The sequence below is a fragment of the Spea bombifrons genome, chromosome 10, assembly GCF_027358695.1.
Source record: "Spea bombifrons isolate aSpeBom1 chromosome 10, aSpeBom1.2.pri, whole genome shotgun sequence".
Taxonomy (NCBI): domain Eukaryota; kingdom Metazoa; phylum Chordata; class Amphibia; order Anura; family Pelobatidae; genus Spea; species Spea bombifrons.
Genome location: NC_071096.1, coordinates 14,305,785 through 14,329,241, shown reverse-complemented (window position 1 = coordinate 14,329,241; position 23,457 = coordinate 14,305,785). Strand labels below are relative to the sequence as shown.

The 23,457-nt window shown below is 40.2% G+C and overlaps 1 protein-coding gene across 1 annotated transcript in view; it reads right to left on the bottom strand.

Annotated features, from left to right (window-relative positions):
• Positions 1–23,457, bottom strand: part of MUC2 (mucin 2, oligomeric mucus/gel-forming) — a 53,018-nt gene that overhangs the window by 8,328 nt on the left and 21,233 nt on the right. Inside the window, exons 28-39 of the mRNA XM_053449324.1 lie at positions 23,251–23,445; positions 22,575–22,610; positions 21,316–21,951; positions 20,939–20,968; positions 19,728–19,817; positions 18,303–18,857; positions 15,153–15,707; positions 12,721–13,419; positions 9,402–9,464; positions 4,246–9,102; positions 3,038–3,238; positions 447–2,383 (exon numbers count right to left, since the gene is read on the bottom strand). Coding sequence (XP_053305299.1) covers positions 447–2,383; positions 3,038–3,238; positions 4,246–9,102; positions 9,402–9,464; positions 12,721–13,419; positions 15,153–15,707; positions 18,303–18,857; positions 19,728–19,817; positions 20,939–20,968; positions 21,316–21,951; positions 22,575–22,610; positions 23,251–23,445 — 9,854 coding nt within the window. The remainder of the gene's footprint in view (positions 1–446; positions 2,384–3,037; positions 3,239–4,245; positions 9,103–9,401; positions 9,465–12,720; positions 13,420–15,152; positions 15,708–18,302; positions 18,858–19,727; positions 19,818–20,938; positions 20,969–21,315; positions 21,952–22,574; positions 22,611–23,250; positions 23,446–23,457) is intronic.

Below are 23,457 nucleotides of genomic sequence, written 5' to 3'. Positions count from 1 at the left end.
AATTGTAACACGGTTTCTGTTGTAAAGGCCATGTAAGTACATGGGAGTGGCATCATAGAAAATAAAATGCATATTTCCGTGTGCATGTGTGCCAGTGTGTCTATGCAGAAGGTTCAATTTATGTGCGGTATGCATATGAAATCTGTAAATTTAAGTATATGCATATAAGACATGTCAGTGTGCATCATTGTGTATGCATGCATATGAGAATCAGTGTATTAAGGTTTTAGGTATTAATCTGTTCATAAATGTATGCGTTAATTTGTTATTGAAAAAGATGTTGAAGTCATTTGAACCCCAAGATAAAGCAACTACACTTCTTTATTCAGTTGTGAAATAGAATAAATTTTTAAACAATAACAGAAAATACATGTAAAGCATCGGTGGTATGCTTTATATGCAAACTATTTCAAAATAGTATAGAGGTATATGGCTAAAAATCTCACCTCACGATGTGGCTCAAATGGACAACCAGGTAATTTAGTTGTTGTATGGGGCTTTGATGGTGTGGGGGTCTTTACAGTTGAAATGGTTGATTTCAGAGTAGGGGTCAGAGTGCTCCTTGGAGGGGTTGTTGGGGTAGTAGCTGATTCTGGGGTGGGAGAACTTCCTGGAGAGGATGGAGTTGGTGTAGTAGAAGTTGATTCTGGTGTCGGAGTACTACCTGGGGGGGATGGGGTTGGTGGTGTAGTAGTCGATTCTGGTGTTTGAGTACTTCCTGGAGAGGATGGAGTTGGTGGAGTAGTAGTTGATTCGGGTGTTGTAGTACTTCCTGCAGGGGAAGGCGTTGGAGGAGTAGTAGTTGATTCTGGTGTTGGAGTACTTCCTGGAGAGGATGTAATTGGTGGAGTAGTTGTTGATTCTGGTGTTGGAGTACTTCCTGGAGGAGATGGGGTTGGTGGAGTGGTAGTTGATTCTGGTGTTGGAGTACTACCTGGAGGGGATGGGGTTGGTGGAGTAGTAGTTGATTCTGGTGTTGGAGTACTACCCGGAGGAGATGGGGTTGGTGGAGTGGTAGTTGATTCTGGTGTTGGAGTACTACCTGGAGGGAATGGAGTTGGTGGAGTAGTAGCTGATTCCGGTGTTGGAGTGCTTCCTGCAGGGGAAGGGGTTGGAGGAGTAGTGGTTGATGCTGGTGTTGGAGTGCTTTCTGGAGAGGATGGAATTGGTGAAGTAGAAGTTGATTCTGGTGTCGGAGTACTACCTGGGGGGGATGGGGTTGGTGGTGTAGTAGTCGATTCTGGTGTTTGAGTACTTCCTGGAGAGGATGGAGTTGGTGGAGTAGTAGTTGATTCGGGTGTTGTAGTACTTCCTGCAGGGGAAGGCGTTGGAGGAGTAGTAGTTGATTCTGGTGTTGGAGTACTTCCTGGAGAGGATGTAATTGGTGGAGTAGTTGTTGATTCTGGTATTGGAGTACTTCCTGGAGGAGATGGGGTTGGTGGAGTGGTAGTTGATTCTGGTGTTGGAGTACTACCTGGAGGGGATGGGGTTGGTGGCGTAGTAGTTGATTCTGGTGTTGGAGTACTACCTGGAGGGGATGGGGTTGGTGGAGTGGTAGTTGATTCTGGTGTTGGAGTACTACCCGGAGGAGATGGGGTTGGTGGAGTGGTAGTTGATTCTGGTGTTGGAGTACTACCTGGAGGGAATGGAGTTGGTGGAGTAGTAGCTGATTCCGGTGTTGGAGTGCTTCCTGCAGGGGAAGGGGTTGGAGGAGTAGTGGTTGATTCTGTTGTTGGAGTACTTCCTGGAGAGGATGTAATTGGTGGAGTAGTTGTTGATTCTGGTGTTGGAGTACTTCCTGGAGGAGATGGGGTTTGTGGAGTAGTTGTTGATTCTGGTGTTGGAGTACTTCCTGGAGGAGATGGGGTTGGTGGAGTGGTAGTTGATTCTGGTGTCAGAGTACTACCTGGAGGGGATGGGGTTTGTGGAGTGGTGGTTGATTCTGGTGTTGGAGTACTACCTGGAGGGGATGGGGTTGGTGGACTAGTTGTTGATTCTTGTGTTGGAGTACTACCTGGAGGAGATGGGGTTGGTGGAGTAGTTGTTGATTCTGGTGTTGGAGTACTACCTGGAGGAGATGGGGTTGGTGGAGTGGTAGTTGATTCTGGTGTTGGAGTACCACCCGGAGGAGATGGGGTTGGTGGAGTGGTAGTTGATTCTGGTGTCGGAGTACTACCTGGAGGGAATGGAGTTGGTGGAGTAGTAGTAGTTGATTCTGGTGTTGGGGTACTTCCTGGACGGGATGGGGTTGGTGGACTGGTAGTTGTAGCTTCAGTTGTAGTGGATGAACCACAGTACCATTGAGTAATATTAATCTGACATTCGGGTGTGCATGTAATTACATAGCACCATGTTTTATTCACTACACCACTGGTAATTTCACCTACAATATAAACAAAATAAAAATTGGATTAAGTTAAAAATGTCTCTGGATGGTTCCCATGCTACAATTACATACAAGTTACATACCAAATAAAAATGAAAGTATTAGAATGATTAAAAAGCTGATCCACTCAAAGCAGGTAATAGAAAAAATAAAGAATGATAATTCATGTCAGATGGGTATTCTTTTGTCTCATCTCCTCTTCTTGGTCAGGCTACAAACAGCCAAAGAACGCATATTAAAATAAAACTAGCCTAGACTTGTTGACTAGCCATTGGAGTAAGAGCATAGAGGAGAAAAGTAGTGAAATGTTGGTTGGGTAAATCAACAGAAGAGGGTTGTTTATATGTATGTTGATTCTCCAAGACACAGCTACTTGCTGTCTTTATTTTTGTATACTATATGCTTAAACTCCCTCACATCTTTGCAGAAGGGGACACAACGGTCTTGAAAGCCTATATGACTAGATATTTTACAAAAATGTACTGGTCATTTCAAGGATACTATTTTCTCCAGCATCAAACTGATTTAGTGTCTGCTTTCCAACTATTTTTTGAAAATAGCACAACTTATGAGTCAATATAAACCACTATATGAAACATTGTAGTCTTCATTCTTTTAATAACAACATTAGAAAAACCTGTACTAAATTACCTGGTGGATATGGCATTTCGTTATGTAAGCAGGTACAGATAGTAGAAGTAGATATGGTTGTTTCTGATAGAGTGGGCAGAGATGATACGGTAGTAACCTTGCTGGTAGTAGTAACTGTAGGGGATGTTCCACTTGTTATTTCAGGTGTTGTCGTCTGTTTTGTGGTAGTAGCCTTTGACGTCACAGATGATGTGAAGGACCCTTTATAATTGTTTAGAATGGTATTTTAATATTCAGAACATATCATGCATAGAATTTTAAAAAATAATCTGTATTCTTAAACTAAACTTTCCTGTCATTTTATACTAATACAAAAGCTCTTGCGCTTAGCAAATATGGTGTGGCTATTTAACACAATTCACTGCCAGTGCACTAGCCCTTTGGCTCCAAAAATTATAAAAAAAGAAAATATTCAAAACTTGAATAGGAGATATATTTTGAGTTTTCGAGATTGAAGTTTAGCATATAAAATATTAAAGCAAAATATATTGTGTTTGTAGTTAAAGTTTTCATTGTTCATTGACATTATTATATATTGATTCATATAGTGCCATAATATTCCACAGCACTGTACAACTACTGAACAGGACATAAGAGATGTAATCACAGAACAATTTGGACTTAACAAATACCAAGAAGGTTGCCAATAAATACTACAAAATGTATATTCGGATAGGAAGGATTTTATGCTGCTCTATATTTTTGCAAAAATAATTATATTAAAATGACCTAAAATATCTTTAGAAGTGGCAGTAAGAAAATATATAATAAATAAATATAATCAGACCAAGTCTGTCTGTCTGGCATAGCAGGCAAATGCCCAATGGGCCGCTAGTTGACAGTTCCTCTCCCAATCTGCTGCTACAGGGATCGATCGGGTGCTGCAGTGTGTGGCCAAAAACTGGAAACATCCAGCTGCACGCATCATGAGCATATAAAAGTGTGTGCGGCCACCCATACCGCATCATTTACATTAAAATGCCAGAACCACCTTGTCATCTCCAGTCTATCATGAATATAATTATATATTATATGGAATCCATGCGTGTGTACAGTAAATATATTGTATTCTATGCACATCAGTTTCCCATGTTACTTAGAGTAACATTTTTTAACTACACATTCTTGCATTATCAAAAAACATAGTAGAACATTGTTATGATTTCGAATGTTTCGAATAGCAGATTGTATTTATTAATTAATGATACCTGTAGTAGAAGAAACTGGTGTAGTTTCTGGTGGTTCTTCTGTGGTACATGTTGTGGTGCTGGGAGACACAAAGGGAGTAGGGGTAACCTTGGTTGTGGTTAGACTAGATGTCATCTCGCTTCTAGAAGTTAGTTCCGTGCTTGTGGAAATCACTGGTGTTTCAGAAGATGTGTAGATTATTGTGGAGGTAGGGGAGCTAACAGAAATTGTAGTTTCTGCAGTTGAATGTGTTGGTGTGGTTACCTCAGAAGTAGATGTTGAAGCAACTGGAGTTCTAGATGGTGTATAGATTGTTGTGGTAGAATGGGAGGGAGTTCTAGGTTCAGTTGTTGACTTTATTGTGGTTGTCAGTTCTGATGTTGTAGTGGAACCAACCGGAGTCTCAGAAGGTGTACGGATTGTTGTGGTAGTAGGGTAGGTAACAGGAGTTGTAGCTTTTGTGGTTGAATGTGTTGGCTTGGTCACTTCAGATGAAGTTGTTGGAACAACTGGAGTTTCAGAAGGTGTGTAGATTGTTGTACTCTCGGTTGTTGTTGTAGGGTAGGTAGGTGTGGTTGTAGATTTCGTTGTTGAAATTGTTGTAGGTGTTTGTTCTGATGTAGTTGTAGAAGCAACTGGATTTTCAGAAGGTGTGTAGACTGTTGTGGTAGTAGAAGTTGTAGCTTCTGTAGTTGAGTGTGTTGGTGAGGTTACTTCAGGTGTAGTTGATGAAACAATTGGAATTTCAGAGGGTGTGTAGATTGTTGTAGTCTCAGTCTCAGATTTTGTTGACATTATTGTAGTGGTTTGTTCTGATGTGGTTGTAGGAACAACCGGAGTAACAGAAGGTGTGAAGACTGTTGTGGTAGTGGAAGATGTAGATTCTGTAGTTGAGTGTTTTGTTACCTCAGAAGTAGATGTTGAAGCAACTGGAGTTCTAGATGGTGTATAGATTGTTGTGGTAGAATGGGAGGGAGTTCTAGGTTCAGTTGTTGACTTTATTGTGGTTGTCAGTTCTGATGTTGTAGTGGAACCAACCGGAGTCTCAGAAGGTGTACGGATTGTTGTGGTAGTAGGGTAGGTAACAGGAGTTGTAGCTTTTGTGGTTGAATGTGTTGGCTTGGTCACTTCAGATGAAGTTGTTGGAACAACTGGAGTTTCAGAAGGTGTGTAGATTGTTGTACTCTGGGTTGTTGTCGTAGGGTAGGAAGTTGGGGTTGTAGATTTAGTTGTTGACACTATTGTAGATGTTTGTTCTGATGTAGTTGTAGAAGCAACTGGAGTTTCAGAAGGTGTGTGGACTGTTGTGGTAGTGGAAGTTGTAGCTTCTGTAGTTGAGTGTGCTGGTGTGGTTACTTCAGGTGTAGTTGATGAAACAATTGGAATTTCAGAGGGTGTGTAGATTGTTGTAGTCTCAGTCTCAGATTTTGTTGACATTATTGTAGTGGTTTGTTCTGATGTGGTTGTAGGAACAACCGGAGTAACAGAAGGTGTGAAGACTGTTGTGGTAGTGGAAGTTGTAGCTTCTGTAGTTGAGTGTGTTGGTGTGGTTACCTCAGAAGTAGATGTTGAAACAACTGGAGTTCCAGATGGTGTATAGATTGTTGTGGTAGAATGGGGGGGAGTTCTAGTTTCAGTTGTTGATATTGTCGTCGTCAGTTCTGATGTTGTAGTGGAACCAACCGGAGTCTCAGAAGGTGTATGGATTGTTGTGGTAGTAGGGTAGGTAACAGTAGTTGTAGCTCTTGTTGTTGAATGTGTTGGTTTGGTTACTTCAGATGAAGTTGTTGAAACAACTGGAGTTTCAGAAGGCGTGTAGATTGTTGTACTCTCGGTTGTTGTCGTAGGGTAGGTAGGTGGGGTTGTAGATTTAGTTGTTGACACTATTGTAGGTGTTTGTTGTGATGTAGTTGTAGAAGCAACTGGAGTTTCAGAAGGTGTGTAGCCTGTTGTGGTAGTGGAAGTTGTAGCTTCTGTAGTTGAGTGTGTGGGTGACGTTACTTCAGGTGTAGTTGATGAAACAATTGGAATTTCAGAGGGTGTATAGACTGTTGTAGTCTCAGTTGTTGTAGTGGGGTAGGTAGGTAGGGTTGTAGATTTTGTTGATATTATTGTAGTGGTTTGTTCTGATGTAGTTGTAGGAACAACTGGAGAACCAGAAGGTGTGACGACTGTCGTGGTAGTGGAAGTAGCTTCTGTAGTTGAGTGTGTTGGTGTGGTTACCTCAGAAGTAGATGTTGAAACAACTGGAGTTCCAGATGGTGTATAGATTGTTGTAGTAGAATGGGAGGGAGTTCTAGCTTCAGTTGTTGACTTTATTGTGGTTGTCAGTTCTGATGTTGTAGTGGAACCAACCGGAGTCTCAGAAGGTGTACGGATTGTTGTGGTAGTAGGGTAGGTAACAGGAGTTGTAGCTTTTGTGGTTGAATGTGTTGGCTTTGTTACTTCAGATGAAGTTGTTGGAACAACTGGCGTTTCAGAAGGTGTGTGGATTGTTGTACTCTCGGTTGTTGTTGTAGGGTAGGTAGGTGTGGTTGTAGATTTAGTTGTTGAAATTGTGGTCGGTGTTTGTTCTGATGTAGTTGTAGGAGCAACCGGAGTAACAGAAGGTGTGAAGACTGTTGTGGTAGTGAAAGATGTAGTTTCTGTAGTTGAGTGTGTTGGTGTTGTTACCTCAGAAGTAGATGTTGAAACAACTGGAGTTCCAGATGGTGTATAGATTGTTGTGGTAGAATGGGGGGGAGTTCTAGTTTCAGTTGTTGACTTTATTGTGGTTGTCAGTTCTGATATTGTAGTGGAACTAACCGGAGTCTCAGAAGGTGTATGGATTGTTGTGGTAGTAGGGTAGGTAACAGAAGTTGTAGCTTTTGTGGTTGAATGTGTTGGCTTGGTTACTTCAGATGAAGTTGTTGAAACAACTGGAGTTTCAGAAGGCGTGTAGATTGTTGTACTCTCGGTTGTTGTCGTAGGGTAGGTAGGTGGGGTTGTAGATTTAGTTGTTGACACTATTGTAGGTGTTTGTTCTGATGTAGTTGTAGAAGCAACTGGAGTTTCAGAAGGTGTGTAGACTGTTGTGATAGTGGAAGTTGTAGCTTCTGTAGTTGAGTGTGTGGGTGACGTTACTTCAGGTGTAGTTGATGAAACGATTGGAATTTCAGAGGGTGTGTAGATTGTTGTAGTCTCAGTTGTGATAGAAGGAGAGGTAGTAGGGCTTGTAGCTTCAGTTGTCGACTTTGTTGTAGTAGTTAGTTCTGATGTACTTGTGGAAACTTCTGGAATTTCAGAGGGGGTGTAGATTGTTGTGGTGCTAGGGGAGATAGCAGAAGCAGTAACTTCTGTAGTTGAGTGTGTTGGTGTTGTTACCTCAGAAGTAGATGTTGAAACAACTGGAGTTCCAGATGGTGTATAGATTGTTGTGGTAGAATGGGGGGGAGTTCTAGTTTCAGTTGTTGACTTTATTGTGGTTGTCAGTTCTGATATTGTAGTGGAACCAACCGGAGTCTCAGAAGGTGTACGGATTGTTGTGGTAGTAGGGTAGGTAACAGGAGTTGTAGCTTTTGTGGTTGAATGTGTTGGCTTGGTTACTTCAGATGAAGTTGTTGAAACAACTGGAGTTTCAGAAGGCGTGTAGATTGTTGTACTCTCGGTTGTTGTCGTAGGGTAGGTAGGTGGGGTTGTAGATTTAGTTGTTGACACTATTGTAGGTGTTTGTTCTGATGTAGTTGTAGAAGCAACTGGAGTTTCAGAAGGTGTGTAGACTGTTGTGGTAGTGGAAGTTGTAGCTTCTGTAGTTGAGTGTGTGGGTGACGTTACTTCAGGTGTAGTTGATGAAACAATTGGAATTTCAGAGGGTGTGTAGATTGTTGTAGTCCCAGTTGTGATAGAAGGAGAGGTAGTAGGGCTTGTAGCTTCAGTTGTCGACTTTGTTGTAGTAGTTAGTTCTGATGTACTTGTGGAAACTTCTGGAATTTCAGAGGTGGTGTAAATTGTTGTGGTGCTAGGGGTGATAGCAGAAGCAGTAACTTCTGTAGTTGAGTGTGTTGGTGAGGTTACTTCAGATTTAGTTGTTGAAACAACTGGAGTTCCAGAAGGTGTATAGATTGTGGTAGTCTCAGGTATACTGGAAGGTGAGGCAGTTAAGGTTGTTGCTTCAGTTGTTGATTTTATTGGAGTGGTTGGTTCTGAAACAGTTGTGGAAACAACCGGCGTTGCAGAAGTGGTGTATATTGTTTTGGTGGTAGGGGGTGTTGTGGGAGTTGTAACCTTAGTTGTTGATTGTGTTGGTGTTGTTGGTGTAGATGAAACTGTTGAAACAATGGGAGTTGGGGAGTGTGTGAAGATTGTTGTAGTTTCAGCTGTTGTAGTAGGTGGAGTGGTTGGGGCTGTAGCCTTAGTTGTTGAGTATGTTGTTTTGGTTGATTCAGATATAGTTGTCGAACCAAATGGAATTTCAGACGGTGTATATATCGTGGTAGTCTTGGTTGTTGTAGTGGGGAAGGTAGTAGTGGACATTTCACTGGGTGTATATGTTGTTGTGGTCCCTGTTGTAGGTGTAGGCAAAACAGTTGTACTGGTTTGATTGCTTGTGGTAATTGATGGTGTTGTTTTTTCAGATTTAGTTGTTGAAGCCTCTGTAGGGGTATAAACTGATGTGGTACTTTCATATGTTGTAGTAGAAGAGATTGTTGTTGCTTCCGTTGTTAAAGTGGTTACAGTTTCTGGTGATGTAGATTTTGGTGTGGTAGTAGTAGAAGCAGAGGTTCTACTCGACTCAGTGGTTGAAGGTTCACTGGGCGTTGTAGTAGTAGCAGGGGATGAAGTTATATTTGTTTGTGTAACGTTTGATGTAGATATGGTTGTTGAAGTACCAGTGTACACTGTAAAAAATAAAAGTGACAGTGATATTACAAAAAGTAAATATATCACATATACCTGAGCAGTGATAGCATTCACCATGCTTTGATAACATTTGCATGTGTAATAGATAATACTGACAATTAATGTTTCTTAGACAGTAAGACACACTGGCACACTTGATTGGAGTTTTTAAAATATCATGTGGGAATTGAGGACATAAGTTGTACTAAACTTAGAGTAGTAGACATTTGAGGAAACTGCAGCACAGTAAACTTTATATATCCACATATTAGGAAGAAGAACACAAGTAATCATTTACCCTCCTGCGGCTTTGGAGTGATGCTTGTTGAATAAGGGCTTGCAATCGAAGGTGTAATTATGGCTGCATGAAAACAAATTAAAAAGAGAACATGTTTCTTAGTGTACATTGTGCCAAATACCACAGCTGTTATTTCATCTTGATTAATACACCACGATACTATCTATCTATTTATCTATCTATCTAACACACAACACGGCCCCACACGATGCAGACTGTGCCTAAACATTGGGCACATCCAAAGGAAACATGAACAGTCTTTTTTTTTTTGCAAGAATGTCACATTCCACATTTACAATGAAAAGAAGACAAGAAAATATGCCTTTAAATTAAATGGTGCACTTTTAGAAGATGGCAATATTAAAAACAGCTTTGAATAACAATACCATGGACGTTGAATCCCTGTATACTAACATCCCACACAGAGATGGCATAGCAGCATGCCAGGAATACTTGAACCAACACAACATGGACACTGAATCAGTTACACAGCTCATTCAATTTATACTCAACCACAACTATTTCATGTTTGGACAGGACCTCTACATCCAGAAAACTGGGACTACGATGGGTAATCGAATGGCGCCACAATACGCCAACCTTTTCATTCCAAAATTAGAAGAAGATTTCATATTCACCTGCCAAACAAAACCCCTGGTGTACCTTCGCTATATAGACGATTCTAATAATTTGGACCGCCAGCAAAGAGGAACTTCTCACCTTCCACGAGAACTACAACGCATTCCACCACAACATCAACCTCACAATTAGCCACTCACCCACAGAAATAAACTTCCTGGATACCACCATCAGCATTAGGAACAATTCCATCCACACATCCCTGTATCGCAAACCAACAGACAGACCAACTTACCTTTAAAACAACAGCTTCCACCTTAAACATACAGCCGGGCCATAAGATACAAACGCATCTGTTCTGATACAGCAGATAATGACAAACAGCTCCAGAAACTAAGGGGAGACTTTATGAACCAGGACTACAATGCCAGGATTATTGACAACCAGATACAGAAAGCCACCAACAGAAAAAAAATTACTTAAGTACTTAAGTACAAAGAACATCGTACTGGAACCTGGGCCGCTGGTGGTCACTTACCACCCCCAAGTAGAAGCTCTACGCAAAATATCTACAGCAACACCACACACCGATGACAGACTCAGGGAAATTTTTCCACGGCCTCCCCTACTTTCCTTCAGACAGCCCCCTGATCTTAAACAACTGATAACCAGGAGTGCCCTAAACAAGTCCACAAAAATGGCACTTTCCCCTGCCTACAAGGAAGGTGTAAAACATGCAGACACATCCACACTGTGGACGTGGTGCCTATACCAAATTCAAATACACACCATAAGATCAATGGTGCTTTCTCCTGTCATTACATAAACGGTTTAATTCACACAGATTCAACATCAACATCAACATCAACATCAAGAGAGCAGAAACACCAGTGGGAGAACATTTTTGCCAAAATGGGCATATTATCAGATATATCAGACTGGCTGTATTAATGGGACTGTTCAAAACTCAGAGGGGGAGAAAAATATGGGAGGTTAAATTAATACTCAAATTTAACTCTTTAAATGCTGGCATCAACCGGGATAGGGAATTTGAATCCCATTATCAATTTGTAGATTAACAGGCACACAACCCGACCCCATTAGAGTTGTGAATACCTCCTGTCACCTCCTTTTATGACTCCAATCCACCTCTGATTTTAACTCTATTGACTGATCAAAGAACCTTGCCTTAGACATTTTGATGTTATCTGCTTCCTATTCTTAACCATGTTATTTGAGTGATACTTAAACAGAGGTCATGTTGTATAACATGCCTGATGAAGGGACCTGAGAGGTCTTGAAAGCTTGCAATCTATATTTACTCAGTTAGCCAATAAAGGCATCATTCAAACTCCACTTGTCTCCTGTAATACAAATTGTAGCATAAAGATCCCCATCATGTCCATAGTGGCCTGGTGGGAGGGCACTAAGAAAGTGATACAATTATTTTTCATCAAAGTTGGTCAAAAGAAAGCAAGGGAAAAGAGAGAATTTTATAATAATTTAAATACCAGGTTGCAAATATTTCACAAGTTTAAGAACCATGGTATAGCGGTAAGAACAAGATATCTGTAATTTGAAAAAGAGTTTGTCCAAGCTTTAAGAACCAAGGGACAAGAAATAATTTTAACTCATGTGTAAAAGATATTTTAAAAAAAAACACTAATAAAAGTGAAGTGGAAGGCGAAACAGATATCAAAGGAATTTTTAAAAAAAGTGCATATTTTTGTAAGGAGTACAGATGCCTTTTTGTTTGAACGACACATTAAATAACTTAATTGTTTGGATAGAAATGATCAAACTTTCTTCAAGCAGAGAGATTTTAGATGCCTATAAAAGTTTTAAACCTGGCTATGATGGTCTACTCACTGAGTCGTTACGATATTTTAAAAGATGAATTATTTTATCTGCTTACAGACATGTTTATGACATGCTTTTTATGCTAAGTCTCTGAGGATATAACCTGTTGCAAACTTCTGGCAAAATGGCGGCACCCTAAGGTGAACTTCATCTTAACTGGGGAATTGTGCGAGAGGATGTCACTGGAAGCGCTGGCTTTTTGGCAAACGTTTACGCGAGGTTATGTCCAATCGGCTGAGAGGACAGCACTGAAAGCGCTGCAATTTGGGGAGACGTTTGCACCAGGTTATGTCCACAGAGAAGATAGAAGATAAATCAAAGAAGGTGAAAAAGAGAAGATAGAAGATGAAGAACAAGAAAGTGTAGAAGAAAAAAGGGGTTGGTGGAAGTGGTTGGCAGGGAAGGTAGGAAAACATTTACAGAGCATGAGTGAATGAGAGTGTGAGTGAAAGTGTCAATTTCAGACAAAAATTCAGAGCTTCTTGCTTGGTTTTTGCCCTCTTTGTGGGGGTCTGGGGTTTTCATGGCTTCGTACAAATAGCCAAAACTGAAAAAAAAAATCAGTAAATTGGCAATTTGTACGAATCCAAATGCACAAGTCTAGCAAACAGTAAGATTGCAAAGTGGAAAACATGTAGCCTTTCAAAGCGATTATTGTGTTATTAAAATGGTGATCTTGCCCCTTCTGCTATATGTAAGTACAGTAGTTACCCCTGTACCCTGGAGTTTAAAAAAGATAATATGAACGTGTTTTACTTGTTTTCCAACTCTTGCGAAAACAAAAACCCTCTTGTATGGAAAAAACTAAAAAAATGTTTGTAAACCCACTCATGGACAGCTATTTTGTTTTTTTCTCGCTTTGTTAATTTCACTCTCTTACTTGAAGTGGAGATTGTTGGAGTTGACGTCGGTGTAGATGTTGACGTTGTGGTACGTTCAGGTGTACTTTGAGTTGGGGTTGTTGAAGTTGCTTGAGTAGTAGTACTATGGGTTGGAGTTGCTGTGGTGCTTGTAGTCACAGGACTAGTAGTACTATGGCTTGGAGTTGCTGTGGTGCTTGTAGTCACAGGACTAGTAGTACTATGGCTTGGAGTTGCTGTGGTGCTTGTAGTCACAGGAGTAGTAGTACTATGGCTTGGAGTTGCTGTGGTGCTTGTAGTCACAGGACTAGTAGTACTATGGCTTGGAGTTGCTGTGGTGCTTGTAGTCACAGGAGTAGTAGTACTCTGGGTTGTGCTTGTGGGGGTGCTGGTGGGAGGGGTAGTTGAGCAGTGTAGGTCATCGCAGCAGTACACTTTAACCTCGTAGTTGTAACATACAGGTAAGGAAGTCATGGTCTGATCCTTGTTGTGGCAGATAAGTCCAGAAGAGACGTCACAAACCACTACTTGACCTAACTGGTCCAGTGGTTTATTTGGAAACCTCTGTGCTCTGCAGGAAATGTTGGATGGCTTCTCGCACAGCTCATATCCGTTGTTCTTAATGTTCTCATAGGTTTCATTATCACCTCCATCGATATCATAGTCAGGGTAACTCACATCAATCCATTCTGTCCACCAACATGTAGGTTCACAAACAGCTGTTGGAAATGGAATCAGGCACACATATCAGCACAATATAGCAAACAAATATTTGCATTAACCCCATCTGTGCATAATGAAAACAGCTTACAATGTTCTCCACACACATTTACTTTGTATAAGCAGTCACAGCACCTTTCCAAATTCTGTTTCGTACAAATAATGTAAGTGGTGGCGGAGAAAGAAATTGATGGAAACACCACCACTCGGAATTAGGTAATAGCAGAGGTATCATTAACTCTCATCTACATCCACCAGACATCAGTTGGTTGATGCCAGAGGAGGCCCCTGCAGGCGACCAATAGAATCGCTTGCACAGCCCTTTAGCTCCAGACGGGGAACTTGGCCTGTCTCCCCGTTACAAGAGTTAAAGGCCTTTAACTCCTGACGGGAACCTACGGATTTCCGCTCCCGTTATCTATGCAGCATCGCAGAGGTTAATGGGAGTGGAAATAAAAAAATAACATGAACATGTTTTACTATTTTTTGCACCTGCACTTCAAAAGTTGATGAAGGTGACCAACAGAGTACATTTGCACGGCCCATTAAATCCTGACGGCGAACCTAAGGATTTCCGCTTCTGTTAACCCCCGCGATGCTGTGTAGATAAGGTAAGCTAGATGTGGAAAGGGACCAGGGACTCAAGCAGAGTATTAAACTGCAAGAGAGACTTTGGATAGTATTAAAAGTTTTACACCTGCCAAAGTGCCTGGCTAGGATGGTCTACTCTTTGAATTTTATATGAGTTTTTACAATATTTTAAAATATTACTTGTTTTATCTACTTACAGACATGCCATGTTTTTATGCCAAGTCTCTGCGGATGTAACCTGTTGCGAACTTTTGCTAAAATGGCGGCACCCTATGGTGAACTTCCTCCTAATTGGAGAATCAGGCGAGAGGATGTCACTAAAAGCGCTGCCGTTTTGGCGAAAGTTCACTCCAGGTTATATCCAATCCTCCGATAGATTAAGAGGACATCATCGAAAGCGCCGCAATTTTACCCTAAGATGAACTTCCGCCAAAATTGCAGGGTTTTAAGTATGGGCCTTCCCCCCTTGGAGTATTGGCCAAGAGGACATCACCAGAAGTGTCGCCATTTTGGGAGACATTTGGGCCAGGTTATGTCTGCAGAGATGTGAACGAAGATAGAAGATAAATGAGAGAATGGGAAAAAGAGAGGATAGAAGATGAAGAACAAGGAAGACAAAGGGGCCGGCAGAAGCGGAAGTGGTTGGAAGGGAAGGTAGGGAAACATTTAGAGAGCATGAGAGACAGAGTGAATGCGAGTGTGAGTGAAAGGGTCAGTAAACTTCGGACAAAAATTCTGAGCTTTTCGATTTTTTTGGCGCCCTCTTTGGGGGGGTCTGGTGTTGTTTTCATGGCTTCGTATAAATACCCAAATTTGCCATAACTCAGTAAATTTGCAATTTGTACTAATCCAAATACACAAGTCTAGCAAATAATAAGATTGCAAAGTGGAAAACATGCAGCCTTTCAAAGGAAATGTGCTAGTTATTAAAATGGTGATCTTGCCCCTTCTGCTATATGTAAGTACAGTAGTTACCCCCTCACCCTGAGGTTTAAAAAAATAACATGAACATGTTTTACTTTTTTTGCAGCTCTTGCAAAAAAAAAACCTCTTCTATGAAAAAAACAAAAAAAGATTTTGTAAACCCACTCATGGACAGCTATTTTGTTTTTTTAACGCTTTGTTATTTTCAGTCTCTTACTTGAAGTGGAGGTTGTTGGAGTTGACGTCTGCGTAGATGTTGACGTTGTGCTACGTTCAGGTGTACTTTCAGTTGGGGTTGTTGAAGCTGCTGGAGTACTAGTACTATGGGTTGGAGTTGCTGTGGTGGTTGTAGTCACAGGACTAGTAGTACTATGGCTTGGAGTTGCTGTGGTGCTTGTAGTCACAGGAGTAGTAGTACTCTGGGTTGTGCTTGTGGGGGTGCTGGTGGGAGGGGTAGTTGAGCAGTGTAGGTCATCGCAGCAGTACACTTTAATCTCGTAGTTGTAACATACAGGTAAGGAAGTCATGGTCTGATCCTTGTTGTGGCAGATAAGTCCAGAAGAGACGTCACAAACCACTACCTGACCTAACTGGTCCAGTGGTTTACTTGGAAATCTTTGTGCTCTGCAGGAAATGTTGGATGGCTTCTCGCACAGCTCATATCCGTTGTTCTTAATGTTCTCATAGGTTTCATTATCACCTCCATTGATATCATAGTCAGGGTAACTCACATCAATCCATTCTGTCCACCAACATGTAGGTTCACAAACAGCTGTTGGAAATGGAATCAGGCACACATATCAGCACAATATAGCAAACAAATATTTTTATCAAACACATCTGTGCATATTGAAAACAGCTTACAATGTTCTCCACACACTTTGTGTAAGCAGTCACAGCACCTTTCTAAATTCTGTTTCGTACAAATAATATAAGTGGTTGTGGAGAAAGAAATTGATGGAAACACCACCACTCAGAAGTAGGTAATAGCAGAGGTATCATTAACTCTCATCTACATCCACCTGACAAGCCAGAAGACTTGATGTCCCACAAAAACTTTGTGCCACCACTACTGCTCATTTGAAATTAGGAAAAATTATGGTGGGATGCCACATTTTTGCAGGCAGTGTGGTCAATACAGGTGCGGCAAAGAGAACTGTATAGAGTTTATATGTAACCGTTGTGGAAGCCTTGAACACACAACCAAAGACCCCACACGTTACAGACTGTGCCTAAAGATAGGGCACATCTATGCTGTTTGTCCTTATAGAACCAGACCAAAAACAGTCCAGTCCCATGAAGAAACCCAGACTCAACAAAACACAGAAACCTCATTAAACTGAGGCAAATTTCTGCTCCTCAGAATCAGAGTCAGAAGGGCAGAGGGACTCTAAATCTTCAGAACTGTCTCAGCCAGATCAGCTACAGGAAGGATTTATAATGAGGGAACCCAATGCAAAGCAAAGACGAAGAAAGCAGAGACAAGAGAAACGTAAAGAGTGTGGAGGAACACTCCCCCTGAGAACAAAGATTTAAATATAGAGGTGGAATTAGAGACCAAAGAGATGGTGGCACCCCCTTTTGATTCTAGTAAAATAGAAAATCTGGATGAGGCTGAACCAAGCGCCAGAAAAAAAACACGGATGAAAGTTGAGAACCTGAATGATGCTAAAACAACAGCAAATATAATAGCAATGAGACACCTTCTTTTTGCGAGAATTTCCCATTCCACATAGCCAGTGCTATGAAAAGTATGAGAAGCGTATAGGCCATCTTTATGGTCTGGCTCTAATGAAAATAGGTCATCAAGAATCGCCATTCTTTTTTAAGGGTAACGTTCTTAAACATTTTTTTAACCAGACATTTCACCAGACAGAGTTGTATATGTCAGTGCTTTCAACAGACAGATGTATTCAAAGAGTGTAACGAGAACAACTTTGAGATCTAGGGAACCACCTGAATAGGAAAACAGTGTAGTTCTGGAATAGACTTCTGCTTCTGCTCCCAGAGTATACAACTACTCAATAGTGAGGTTATAATTAATGTTATATCTGATCATAAAATACTGACTTTTCAAATGAAAAGAAAAGAAGGCAAAGGAAGAAGAAAATATGCCTTTAAATTAAACGGCGCACTTTTAGAAGATGGCAATATTAAAAACAGCTTTGAATAGCAATACAAATTGTGGCATAAAGAAAAGATCCCCATCATGTCCATAGTGGCTTGGTGGGAGGGCACTAAGAAAAAGATAAAATTATTTTTCATCAAAGATGGTCAAAAGAAAGCAAGGGAAAAGAGAGAATTTTATAATAATTTAAATACCAGGTTGCAAATATTTTACAACTTTAATAACCATGGTATAGCGGTAAGAACAAGATATCTGTAATTTGAAAGAGATTGCCCAAGCTTTAAGAGCCAAGGGACAAGAAATCATTTTTAACTCATGTGTAAAAGATATATATAAAAAAACACTAATAAAAAAGAAATTATAAGTGAAGTGGAAGGCAAAACAGATATCCAAGGGATTTTTAAAAAGTGAATCATTTTGGTAAGGAATACAGACGCCTTTTTTGTTTGAATGACTCATTAAATAACTTAATTGTTTGGATAGAAAAGATCAAACTTTTCTTAACCCCTTAAGGACAATGGGCGGTCCCAAAACTCAATGAAAACAATCCATTTTGAGCCCGTACATGTACGGGCTTTGTCATTAAGGGGTTAAGCAGCGTTTTAAACTCAAGAGAGATTTTAGATGCCTATAAAAGTTTTAAACCTGGCAAAGTACCTGGCTAGGATGGTCTACTCACTGAATTTTATTTGAGTTGTTACCATATTTTAAAAGATGACTTATTTTATCTGCTTACAGACATGTTTATGACATGTTTTTTTATGCCAAGTCTCTGCGGATATAACCTGTTGCAAACTTCTGCCAAAATGGCGGCACCCTAAGGTGAATTTCCTCTTAATTGGGGAATTGTGCGAGAGGACGTCACTGGAAGCGCTGGCGTTTTGGCAAACGTTTACGCCAGGTTATGTCCAATAACTTCACATGGCTTCGTACAAATAGCCAAAATTGAAAACAAATCTAGCAAACAATAAGATTGCAAAGTGGAAAACATGTAGCCTTTCAAAGGGATTATTGTGTTATTAAAATGGGAAACTTGCCCCTTTCAGCCATATTTAAGTACAGTATTTACCCCCGTACCCTGAAGTATAAAAAAAAATTAACATGAACGTGTTTTACTTTTTTTGCAACTCTTGCGAAAACAAAAACCCTCTTGTATGAAAAAACTAAAAAATGTTTGTAAACCCACTCATGGACAGCTATTTTGTTTTTTTTATCGCTTTGTTATTTTCAGTCTCTTACTTGAAGTGGAGGTTGTTGGAGTTGACGTCTGCGTAGATGTTGACGTTGTGCTACGTTCAGGTATACTTTCAGTTGGGGTTGTTGAAGTTGCTGGAGTACTAGTACTATGGCTTGGAGTTGCTGTGGTGATTGTAGTCACAGGAGTAGTAGTACTATGGCTTGGAGTTGTTGTGGTGCTTGTAGTCACAGGAGTAGTAGTACTCTGGGTTGTGCTTGTGGGGGTGCTGGTGGGAGGGGTAGTTGAGCAGTGTAGGTCATCGCAGCAGTACACTTTAATCTCGTAGTTGTAACATACAGGTAAGGAAGTCATGGTCTGATCCTTGTTGTGGCAGATAAGTCCAGAAGAGACGTCACAAACCACTACCTGACCTAACTGGTCCAGTGGTTTACTTGGAAATCTTTGTGCTCTGCAGGAAATGTTGGATGGCTTCTCGCACAGCTCATATCCGTTGTTCTTAATGTTCTCATAGGTTTCATTATCACCTCCATCGATATCATAGTCAGGGTAACTCACATCAATCCATTCTGTCCACCAACATGTAGGTTCACAAACAGCTGTTGGAAATGGAATCAGGCACACATATCAGCACAATATAGCAAACAAATATTTGCATTAACCCCATCTGTGCATAATGAAAACAGCTTACAATGTTCTCCACACACATTTACTTTGTGTAAGCAGTCACAGCACCTTTCTAAATTCTGTTTCATACAAATAATATAAGTGGTTGTGGAGAAAGAAATTGATGGAAACACCACCACTCGGAACTAGGTAATAGCAGAGGTATTATTAACTCTCATCTACATCCACCAGACAAGCCAGAAGACTTGCTGTCCCACAAAAACTTTGTGCCACCACTACTGCTCATTTGAAATTAGGAAAGAATAATGGTGACCCCTTATTATGCCGGGATGCCACTATTTTGCAGGCAGTGTGGTCAATACAGGCGCGGCAAAGAGAACTGGGCACATCTATGCTGTTTGTCCATATAAAGCCAGATCAAAAACAGACCAATCCCATGAAGAATCCCAGACTCAACAAAACACAGAAACCTCATTAAACTGAGGCAGAGGGAATCTAAATCTTCAGAACTGCCTCAGCTAGATCAGCTGCAGGAAGGATGTATAATGAGGGAAAACAGAGACAAGAGAAACTTAAAGAGTGTGGAGGAACACTCCCCCCTGAGAACAAAGATTTAAATATAGAGGTGGAATTAGGTACCAAAGGCTTCATCTTGCCATATTTAAGTACAGTAGTTACCCCCGTACCCTGAAGTTTAAGAAAGATGACATGAACATGTTTTACTCTTGCAAAAAAAAAAAAAACCCTCTTGTATGGAAAGTCTAAAAAAATGTTTGTAAACCCACTCATGGACAGCTGTTTGGGTTTTTTACTTTTTTGGGGGGTTATTGTCACTCTCTTACTTGAAGTGGAGGTTGTTGGAGTTGACGTCTGTGTAGATGTCGACGTTGTGGTACGTTCAGGTGTACTTTCAGTTGGGGTTGTTGAAGTTGCTTGAAAAAAATATATCAAAAAAATATTAGAAATACATCTAGACACTTCAAACAACTTGTTTAATACTGCTTAAATGAAACATGCCTTCACTTGATTCTCAATATTCTGTTTTTTGCCATTTTAGGATTTTTTCTTCCTTTTTTAGTCTCTTTTTCTTTGACCATGGGTGGCACCATTATTACTTAACTGTGTTGTGAATTGAGCTCCAATGTGTTTAAGCAGTTTTAACCATTTCCTTATGATACATTTAAATGTTTAATGTTTTTTTTCTTCTTCGCTGTTCTGTTTCTTTACAGATGGCTGCAGGGTACGCTAAACCATAAAACCCAAAGGAATGAGAATGCCATCAATGTCAATGCGTAGTAGCTCCAGAGCCTGCCTCGAATGGTCTTCCTGAGAAAAAGATTAACCCTTTTTTCTTTCTAATGGTTTATTTGATGATATGGTTTAGATTGAGGTGTGGCTTGCAGTGTTTACAAGCTATAGAAAGTAGGGCATGAATACATAATAGTAGAAAAAGTCACAGATATACTCATAAACCACACATAATATTAATAATTAAGATACGCTGATATATATATATATGTTGTTATGATGTACTAGTTGGATGCTAACTATAAATTGGGATTGGTATAGTTCTCGTTGGTGGAAGATCCTAAAAGTTAGATTTTTTTGTAATACTCTAATATTTGCCTAGGGCTCCATTTACTTGGGGTGCTTGTTGGGGTAGTATCTGCTGGTTCTTCTGTGGAATAGGTTGTGGTAGCAACTGTAGTAATCAGTGTGACACTAGTAGTTGATGTGATCTCAATAATTTGGATGCATATGTTGGATATAAGGATGGCTGGTATTTATTTACTAATAACGAGCTTTGTAGGTAAGATATCATATGACTTGTTGCACTTGCCTAGTCAACTTTGTGAAATATAATTAGAAGTGCCTCCGAACGGAAGTGGTAAAGTTTAAAACATTCAGAGAACTTTAACATGCATGGGATATGCATAAATATTCTGAATGTAACATAAAACTAAGGACTGACTAAAGTAGAAGTCTTTACATCAGGAATAATGTGCTGAATAGCTCTTGTCTGCTGTCAAATTCTATGTTTTACTTGATTTACCTGGTGTGGGGGTACTTGAAGAAGTTGATCCTGAAATATATAAAAACAAAATTATACACTTTCTGCCCAAAATTTTCAGTGCAGTCCCTGGTATAGCCAGGGCAGATGTGGTCTGTCAGGCTGGCAGCTATTTTGAGTATATGAAGAAAGGAGATTTCTTCGACTCTGCTTTGATGCACATAGAAAGTGCTCCATTTAGGCAAATGCTTAGTCTTCCAGTGCAAGGTATTTCACTTTAAACAGTCTACAATAGCTGAAATACATATTTTGCCCCAAAAAAACTACAAATCCGCATTTAAAGGAATTTCTCCTTACACCCTTATAGAAATATGTAAGAGTAACAATTAAATAAACTCATGAATGCAATTAGTGCTCACCTGGAGATGGCAGTTCTGTTGATGTGATAACCGTAGACGTGGTGGGGCTTGCTGTTGTGGTTGTTGTCTCAGGAGTTGTTGATATAGTAGTTATCTCAGGAGTGACTGTGGGAGATGTTGTTATAATTGTGGTAGTTAATTCTGGTGTTTGTGTGACTATATGAGATGTTGTTATAACTGTGGTGGTTAATTCTGGTGTGTTTGTCACTGTAGGACTTGTTGTTACAACTGTACTAGTTTTTTCTGGTGTGCTATGAGTTGTGCTGATTATCTGTGGGGTGGTAGTGGGACTTGGTGGGATTGTTGTGGGACCTGCACAATCCCACCTACAGCAGTTCACACGAATCTCATAGTCAAAACAGAGTGGCCATAGGCTGTCTCCTTGCTTCTGCTCATTGTTCCTGCAGATGAGCCCATATGATACATTGCAATGAACAGTCTGTCCTAGTTCATCCAAGCTCAATCCAGGCACATCCTTTGCTCTGCACTGAATCTTATCTGGAACATAATTTTCACAGAACGAGTGGTGCTTTCTTATTTCGTCATACGTTTCGAAATCTCCACCATCTGGCCCTTCCTCTGGTGTGCTGACATCAAACCAAGTTGTCCAGTTACATATCCATTCATGAACACAAGCTGTAAAATGAGAGCAGACTAAATAAGTGCCCCGGCCCAAAGATTACATTAAGAATTTTAGTATTTAATAATCAGCTCTAGTTGTGGATTTCCTGATGGCAGGATATGTGTTTCATTAGATATATTTTTGCAATTTGTAATCAGGGTCATTTTTCTAACAGGAGAACTGGTGGTTATCCAGTATTGACTTTCATGTTGAATAAAATGTTCGGGCCATCAGTGACATACTTACCTTCTGCATTGCCCTAGGCCTAAACCAGGGCTCTGCCACCAGCCACCTCCTGAGTACCATCCATATTGTTGAGTGTCAGGATATGGTGTCATATCCCAGCATTCCACCTTTTAAGGACACGCAATGCCAAGCAGAAATTAACTATGGAGGATTTGCTGACCCAGAACTGTCATCCATAGTGTTAACAGGCTGGGCAAACCAGTGATTTCCCTTTTAACCAGCCCATTTAACAGCGGCAATTAGGCCCCCTGTTATGGGGCTAAGGGTCTGCTGCCCCCCTGGACCTGCCTTGTCGTCCTAGGCCACGTAATGCCACTTTCTGCCTCGGTTCCCTAGACTGCCCTCCCAACTCAGAAATCATTCTTTATGCAAACTCAAAATGTGTACTTACTTGATGAAATCACAGGTGTTGTTGTGGGAGTTGTCTCTGTAAACAAAAGAGCGAAGCATTAGATTTGTATATTTAATATACAATATGAGTTAAACAAGTGAAAAAAAAGAATATTTTTGTTAATTAGAAAATAAAGTGTATATTATCAAACTGCGTACAATGCGAACAATGCTTAACTTATGTATGTCTTGTCTCTCAAGCTCCTGCCATAAGGTCTTACTGCAACTTAAAGTACTTAAATTGCACATCACACTTCCGCAACTTACATGGGATATATAGATGTCTTCCTGGCTCAATAGCGCAATTAAGTGATATAACCTAAATGAAACACATATCTAAAAGTGACACTGCTTGCCTTTTACTTTACTGAGTGTTAGGTTCAGTGGTAAGGTGGGTGAAAATATGGTGAAAATGGACAAATAATGAACTGTGAAAAAAATATAGAAAATCTTTTACGTAACCCAAGGTAATTCAAGATTCATTGGAATGATTTTATCTGGTCCACATTTTATTGGCGAGCTGTATATAATATATATACACCCAACCTTTATTGGAAAGTATCTACTCCACTAAATCAGCCGATCATACTGAAATATTTTATATACTGAATGTGAAATCTTCTTGGATCTCACTGGTTTTTTTTTAATAAAAAAATACATGATCTACAGAATTATACCTGTTGTGGTGGACACTGTCTGCGTGCTAGTGACTGCAGTGGTCTTTGAGATGACAGGAGTGGTTGCGCAAAGACTAACTTCAATCTCTTCTGTTCCATTTTTACAGAAAATGTCAATGCAGATTCCTGAATTCTCTTCACTGGAAATCTTTTCACCTTCTTCATATATTGTACCATTAATAATGCAAACGCAAGCTGTCAGAGGGA